The following is an 8,549-nucleotide window of genomic DNA, read 5'->3' on the forward strand; positions in this document are numbered from 1 at the left end:
CATTGAATTTAATGCACTCAATTACTGATTGAAAAATTTCTGGATTAAGTCACTAATGGTCAAGTTGTTCACACGCCTGACTTTGGTGCTGGCAGTGTGGTAATGATTCCCACTCAGTGATGTTGAAATCTGCTCTGCGACTGACTGCCAACCTGTTTAGGGTGTAGTCTTTTTTTCACCCGAAGCTAGCTGAGATAGCCACTGGCTCCCCTGGGACCCTAAATAAATGTCTTGGTTACTGGATGGATGGATCTTTTTTGATGTTGCGATACAGATGCTATATTGTATCGTAATATCATATCACTTTGAAAACAGGCATTATTTAAAACAAGTCTAGAAGTGTTTTCCATTTTAAAAATATTCTATTATTTTAAATAATTTTCAGTAATAATAATACTTTGTGTATCATTATGTTTCTTGTAACCTTGCTTTCTAATAACCTCCTTGCTAGTCTTTTTTTCCAGAGAAAGATGGAGATAGAGCAAGAGAGAGCGAGAGAGAGAGAGAGAGAGAGAGAGAGAGAGAGAGAGAGAGAGAGAGAGAGAGATGCACCCAAAGACAGCCAGTGAGGCAAACCCCAATAAACCCCTCCTCCCCTCTCGCACACGCACACAAAGTCAGCAGTAGCGGCAGCAGACGCTCAGTACTGCTCTCATTGTGTGGAATGCAGAAACAGGAGCATTGGCTCCAGTTATGCTTCCGATCGGGGAAGATAAATCTCCCATACACCCATGAGTCTCTCTCTCTCACTTGCTCTCTCTCTCTCTCCCTCTCTCTCTCTCTCTCTCTCTCACTCATGTGCTGCTTCTTGTTGATCTCCTCCCCAAGACTTCATTTTTATTCCCCTTCTTTGTTTTTCAAGACGGTAAAGAACATCTAGTAATCCACATTTTTTTCCCCCCTTTGAGACTTTGAAAGATGCCTTTTATATAGACTAAAATCAGCTGGGTTTTTTTCCTTTGGCGGGGAGGAGGGTGGGATTTGAGAGGAGGAGAGAGAGAGAGCCTATGGCTATCCGTGTCACCCTGCGAATATTTGCTGCAGCTGCTGGTGAGCTGCTCGCCAAGGAGCCACTGAATATTTGGTCACTCTGAGCTAAACAGGGAGGGACTGAATGGATTTTCCTACGATAATTCTCTGCTTCTGACAATGTTCCAAATCCATCTTTCACAAAGGATCCTGTACATCAACAGGATTGGGCTTTTTTATGCTGAGGGATTTTGGAAATGTGTTTTCTTCCGAAGTGGAGGTCAGTCGACATCCTTTGTGTCAAGATGTCATCTTAATACTCACTCAGCTTATTATACTTGATTTTTGTTAGCTTGTTTGTATTTCAAGTACAAATGTGCACGAGATTTTATATATGTGAGGCATTTTTCTAATTTGTCAACTCTCTCCCTGACTTTTTTTTTCCATTCAACCAAAGGCTCACAGTGCATACTTAAATGACAGATCCATGTATTAGCAAGCACTTTTGCCTGTAAAAATGCTGAGTGGTGTCCTCTTTCTGAGCGTCCTCACGGTCACCAGCCTGTCGCCATCCGAGACGGAGAGTCGCAAAACTTCGGTCTCCAAAGACATCTGCAAGGTCCACTGCGCCTGTGAGGAGAGGGAGAACGTTTTGAATATTAACTGTGAGAATAAAGGATTTACCACTGTCAGCCAGTTCCAGGCACCCCCGAATAAGATCTCACAGCTTTTTCTAAATGGGAACCTCCTGTCTCGTATTAGTGCAAATGAATTTGTCAATTATGGCAATGTTACCTCTCTGCATCTAGGAAATAATGGATTACAAGAGATAAAAAACAACGCTTTTCAGGGCCTGCGTATCTTGAAGCGGTTGCACTTGAACAACAACAATCTGGAGGGGATAAAGGAGGACACATTCACAGGACTTGAAAGTATGGAGTATTTACAGGCAGATTATAATTATATCAGTACTATTGAATCGGGCGCTTTTAGTAAACTGAACAAGCTTAAAGTGTTGATACTCAATGACAACCTCCTGTTGTCTTTGCCTCCCAATATTTTCCGCTTTGTGCTCCTTACCCATTTGGATTTACGTGGCAACAGGCTTAAGACTTTGCCCTTTGCAGGGGTATTGGAGCACATTGGTGGAATCATGGAGATCCAGCTAGAAGAAAATCCATGGAATTGTACTTGTGATTTGATTCCTTTAAAATCCTGGTTGGACACTATTTCTGTCTTTGTGGGGGACATAGTATGTGAGACACCATTCAGGCTGCATGGTAAAGACATCACTCAGCTCATAAAGCAAGATCTGTGCCCGCGCAGAAATGCTGGTGAGCGTGCTCAACCTGCCTCTGACTCTCACTTTCATGGGGCGCTGCCTGCAACCCACCTCCCAGGCATGATCTCCCCCACCCGCATCCCTAAAGCTTCACGACCACCTAAAATGCGATACAGACCCACTCCTCGCATAACAAAGGACAAACACGTCTTTGGGCCTATCATGGTTTATCAGACACGCTCCCCTGTGCCTATTTTGTGTCCTAGCGTGTGTGTGTGCACATCACAAAACCCAGACAGTGGACTAAACATCAATTGTCAAGAGAGGAAGTTGCATAATATAAGTGAGTTAAGCCCCAAGCCTTCCTACCCAAAGAAAATGTACCTGACCGGTAACTACCTTCAAGTGATCTACAGATCTGATCTAACGGAGTACAGTTTACTGGAACTGCTTCATTTGGGAAATAACAGGATTGCAGTGATTTACAAAGGTGCATTTGAAAATCTGACAAATCTTAGGCGTCTCTATCTGAATGGGAATTACATTGAGTCACTTTCACAATCACTTTTTGCTGGCCTACAATCACTCCAGTATCTCTATTTGGAATATAATGTCATTAAAGATATTTTGCCACAGACATTTAACGCATTACATAACCTTCAGCTGCTTTTCCTCAACAATAATCTGCTAAAATCACTCCCTGACAATGTTTTTGGGGGCACCATGCTAACAAGGCTCAATTTACGGAATAATCATTTCTCATATCTCCCAGTTAAGGGTGTACTAGACCAGTTATCTGCATTTATCCAGATTGACCTACAGGAGAACCCCTGGGACTGCACCTGTCATATTGTGGCACTCAAAAACTGGATGGAGCTGTCCAGTACCAGTGTAGTGGTTAATGAAATCACTTGTGACTCACCCTCCAAGCATGCAGGTCGCCTACTGCGTTCACTGCGCAATGAGGCCATCTGTCCCGAGCCAATCAAGGAGCCCCCGCCTCAAAATGCCCCCCCCACCAAAGCCCCTACATTAGTGAGTTCTAGCTCTGATTCACCAACACCGTCTTCTTCCTCTTCTTTCAGCTCAGTCAGCCCCACTGAATCCCGACTCCAAACCCCTGAGCTACATCCAGAAGTTCCACTTTCAGTTCTAATTCTAGGGCTTCTTATTGTTTTCATTCTGTCTGTTTGCTTTGGAGCAGGGCTCTTTGTTTTTATTCTAAAACGACGTAAAGGTATGGAACATGTCCCAACGGGCTCTAACAATATAGATCTTAACTCGTTCCAAGTGCAGTATGGCTCCTATAATCCTGAACCAACCCAAGATAGAAATTCTGAAAAGCATGTATATAATTACATCCCCCCACCTGTGGGTACCATGTGCCAAAACCCAATTTACATTCAGAAAGATGGTGAGCAGGTGGCATATTACCAAAATCTAAAGGAGCTAAGCTTTGGGCCACTCAATGCAAAGAAGGATGATATTTTCACACGTAGCCCAGGAGCTTATACCATCAGTGCAGTGGATTTTATGGATAAATTGCCAACATCATTCCCCGAGATGTTTTATCAAAATATCGGGGAGAGGCCCAACAAGGAGCTTCCCACAGCTGCTGGCACCTCTCCTTTCAGTTATAATTTCTGCACTTTACCCAAAAGACCTTGCATCGTGCCGCCTTACGAGGCTGCCACAGCCCCGCGACATGTCACCAACCAGGACAGGTCGAACAAAACTGTGTTGTACGGAACCCCCAGGAAATGCTTTGGGGTGGAGCTCCCTTCCAAAAACAGTGAGCACCAATTTCTTCTTCACGGGAAGCTAAAAACTGAACCAGACTATCTGGAAGTTCTGGAGAAACAGACTGCTATGAGCCAGCTATAAGATGATGATGATCTATTATCGTCCCAACCTCCACCCCATTCTTCCCCCAAAGTTCTTTGCAGCATTCATAATGACTATAAAGTGTCAATCAGTAACTGTTGTAATTAGCTTATCTGTGCAGATGATTGATAGAAAACACGTTTTTTTATCTGTTACATTTCTTGTTTTCTTTCCAATATGTATAAAAAAGTTATAAGACGTATATTACAATGCTGTTCTTATTTTTTTGCTTCCTAGAAAGTATAAATTATTCCATCTATTTCCCAAAAGAAAAGCCCTATAGACATGGATGATGGCAAGACTGTGAATAAATAAGACCATGTATGTTTCTTTGATAAAACTGAATTTTATTTTCTTGAGACAAAGAAAAAGTGTGAATTGATCGGTGTTTGGAGTTGGGGGAAAGCTCCAGAATGACATTCCTCTATATACATACAGTCCAGATATAAATGACGAGTGTAAAACCATCACAAATAACCTCCTGAAATGTATTGAGCAAACTCTTACTACATTTACTCCATGAAGTGCCTTTGCACTCAGTTGTTTTGTCATTGATGCTCTCGGTACATTGATTTTTAAAAATGGAAAATGAAATGTATTTTAAGGAATCAAAACTTTATGTAAATTTATATATATATATATATATATATATATATATATATATATATATATATATATATATATATATATATGTCAGTTGATAAAAGGGAAAGATAAATGTACTTGAAAATGGGTGTGATATTCTCTCACTTTTGACAGAAGATGTGTATTTTGCTTTCAGTATTGTCTTTGGCGATGTACATTTTTTTAAAGAAACATTGTATACTATAAGGAAGTATTATAGAGTGGTACAGTTGCACCATTAAATTTTCACTGAGGCACTTTGTCAAGATCCGGAGCGTGAGGTGAATTTTGTTTAGACTGTGCATGATTATTTTTGGATGAGGCACGTGCTGTGACTTGCTCTAATGAGGGTCTGTGTGTGTGTGCGTGTTTGTGCATGTGGTGGGAGGTAGAGAAATAGAAAGTAGAGCTTGCCTGCAGCTCTTGCTTCTCTGTCTCTCAAGTGAAATGAAATGACACTTTCCTGTAGTTCAATTAAATCCCCTCTTTTCAAACCTTAGTCAGTCATTCGGGGAACAAACTGTATCATACATCAAAGAGAGAATGTACTATAAACCCTCCTTTATCACTGTGGTTACGTTCCAGAAAATCTCCACGCTAAATGAAATATGCAAAGTAGTGACAATTTTTGCATTATATCATACAATTCATTTCATTACTTCATTTATGCAATTCAATGCCAATATGTAATACTTTAGAGATGTGTGTCTGTATTTCTCCACTTGAGGTCACTATGCACACACTTTACACAAGCTCATTCCAATTAAAGGCTGCTAAGCTCATTTTGTATCACGTGATCAACAGCACACATGAACATGATGTTAGCTGGCAAGTTGCTGTCTTAAGCATTGAAATCACTCCTCACACTGATGGTCCTGGCAATTTAGTCAGTGAAAAGTGTTATCGGGACCCAGAAGTCATGATGTTTTCAATTGCAGTTCAGTGGTTTTTGAAGATCAAGCTAAACATTGCTCTTTATTTGCATTTGTTTCTATCAATATTTTTATGAATGTGTGGATTAACTAGTCATCGGGCTAAGGCTGGTGTTTAACAACTTATTTCATGAAACGCTTACAAAATGTACGACTAGAGATTAATCATTGAGGTTTCTTTTTCCACAAAGAATAACCGCCCAATTGGCCTTATATGAGTCATTGCTAAGTCATATAGCCAATAAGGATAACTGTATCACAAATGTACAGGTGGGTAACTTGAATTAACTGACCTACAAAAAAAGGAAAAAAAACCCAACAACCTGCGATGAGATTGAATCCATACTCAGCAAAGTGTGCTATACCGACTGAGTCCTGAAGTGCAATTTAATATTGATAATAATATTGATACAAATTATGGGGGGCAAAAACTGTTCAGGATTTGTCGATGTATCTTTAAGTGTTGATCTGTGGATCCATTTTTTTCTTTTAAGACCACAATAATTTCATTTTACTTGAGGAGTAAAAGAGTGTTTGAGTTTCAATAGTGCACTGAAATGCAGCAGAAAGAGGTTTCACTCTGCAGGAGTCCGTCATAAAATGGGTTTTCCACATGAGGGTGATCAAATATTACTTGTGAAAACATTCCCGATCTGATTGATTTTAAGGCTTACTGTCATCTAATGTGACATGGATGATCCGTCTTCCCGCGTGAGGTATTTTTGCTCTGTCATTGCCCTTCAACCCTTCTCCATTCCTCATGTTTTCCAGCTAAAACTCACCCCCACCTTTTCCTGTCTTTTGTCCTCATGGTTTTATCCTCCCTGGCGGATCTGTGCTTTCCATTGTGTATCTCTCCAAAGTGCTGAAATGTTGTGCAACAGAACTGCACACCAATCTGATGGCTGAGCCAAATTGCTGTCTTGTGCGTAGGTGGCAACTGTTTCAGATTCAGGTTGTAAAAAAAAAATAAATAAAAAGGTGATGGTTTGGGTCTCAAGATGTCCTGAGAAATCTGACAGTCTGTGAAGGAACCTTTCCGTGAAAATAGCTGTGGCTACAGTATTTTTTGACTGACAGAGAGATTGCATGTTAGTTGGCTCTTTTCATGAATTGATGACACGCTGTGGCGACCCCGAAAAGGACAAGCCGAAAGAAACACACACACGCTGTATTTTTTGAGGTAGTCTGTTCTTCGCTTTAGTTTACTTACTTTGAATGACCCAACATGAGTATGCCCCAACCTGCTTTAGTTTCAGTATATAAAAATGATAGTATTCCTTTTGGAATCCAGGTTAGCCTATTTTAAAGCAATGTAACTCATGGTGTCATTCCTATTTTTAGAACGTACCTATTTTACTGCATCATGGTTTGTGCTTTTGGGCAATTTATGAGTTTCTACAGCATTAAATGACCTTTAATGTGTCACATCATCTCCTCAAACTGTTTTTCAAATGTGAGCCAAAAATTTTAACACTGGGCCGACGAAACACATGAACAGGGAAGAAAATGAGTATTAGGTGGAATAATTAGTATAATTAGGTGGAAATAAATTTACACATATTTACTTCATGCACTTCCTTCTCCAAAAAAGCATTACAGATCAATTTTACAGAACAAGTACACACAAATGTATCTAACCTCAATATTTTTACTAATTATTTTGTAGACATAGGTTAACTTAAAATTGTTCATATCCTCTGAATTTCAGCCTTAACCTTAAATATTGCCAGAGTTTTCGTCCTGCATGAAAGCAGTTTAAGTTTAATCAAGAAATAAGACATTAGCAAGCATTTGCTTTTTCTTTGGAACACCCTGATTGACATTTTTGCCCATTTTCTCAAGTAACAAACCATAATAAATAACTGAATCATAACTTCTTTTTTTTATTTTCTTTTTTAAAATAAAAATAGACAGATTATTTTTTAATAAAATAATAAATGATAATGTCTATTATTGCAATGCTCCTTCTTTTAATTTTGGTACTTTGCCATGTGTTGCTCTGACCACTAAGACATAAAACATAAAATATCCACTCCCAATATTACAAAATTTCAAGCAATCCTTGCCTTCAGTTAGACTGAGACCACTGTATTCTACAGCCAATAGGAGGCAATGATTAATGGGTTGTTTCAATAAACAAGCAAGGTCTCATAGTTTCCCTTCGTAAGCAGTTTTGCACTGCGTTTTTGGGAAGGAGCAAGGCAAAAAAGCAATCTCTTCTAATGCCGCAATTAATCTTGCTGCTACATGCAGAATCTTAGTTTCTCTAAATCCTTTTCTACCTGTACGCTGTATTCTTCAAACATTTTTGCTCTTGTAGCCCCTGAGTGTTTAACTTTTATTTCTATGCCGAATTGCTTTCATTTGTGGTTTTTGGCGCAGGAGCACTGGAGATGCAGGCAAAGCTGTGAACGCTGTCATGTGGGCTTCCTTTTTTCCCCCCAGCCTCTTTTTAACAAGCATTGCCATTTCAGCTGCTTGGTGAATGAGATGGTGAAGAAAGAGAGAGCAGGAGGGTGAAGGAGAGAGGTTAGGGGAAATAAAAAGAAAGAGAACAAGAGCGAGCGAGAGAGAGGGGGGGAGCAAGGGAGGGAGAGAGTGAGAAAGTGTGTCGTTCATTCCCCTTCACTAAAAATTGAGTAATTTTCCTTCCTTGGGTACAATTGCTCCTCTGTGTCTTTTTAGTGGCAGTGAAGGAAGGGGCGAAAAAATGCTCTCTCTCTCTCTCTCTCTCTCTCTCTGTGTGTGTAGGACACACTCACACAGCAGATACACAGACACACAAGGGATATATGGGAGGCTTAGAACATGCAGCCTTGCACACCAATGAGGAGGTTTTCTCCATCAGAACACTC

General features: G+C 40.1%; 1 protein-coding gene across 1 annotated transcript; it reads left to right on the top strand.

The window, feature by feature from the left end:
* The first annotated feature begins 1,486 nt into the window (after positions 1-1,486).
* Positions 1,487-4,161, top strand: slitrk2 (SLIT and NTRK-like family, member 2). The gene has a single exon (XM_061834987.1). It carries the CDS (start codon positions 1,487-1,489, stop codon positions 4,133-4,135), a length of 2,649 nt encoding a protein of 882 aa, XP_061690971.1. The 3' UTR covers positions 4,136-4,161.
* Positions 4,162-8,549: the final 4,388 nt, after the last annotated feature.

The sequence above is a fragment of the Syngnathoides biaculeatus genome, chromosome 11 (assembly GCF_019802595.1).
Source record: "Syngnathoides biaculeatus isolate LvHL_M chromosome 11, ASM1980259v1, whole genome shotgun sequence".
Classification (NCBI taxonomy): Eukaryota; Metazoa; Chordata; class Actinopteri; order Syngnathiformes; family Syngnathidae; genus Syngnathoides; species Syngnathoides biaculeatus.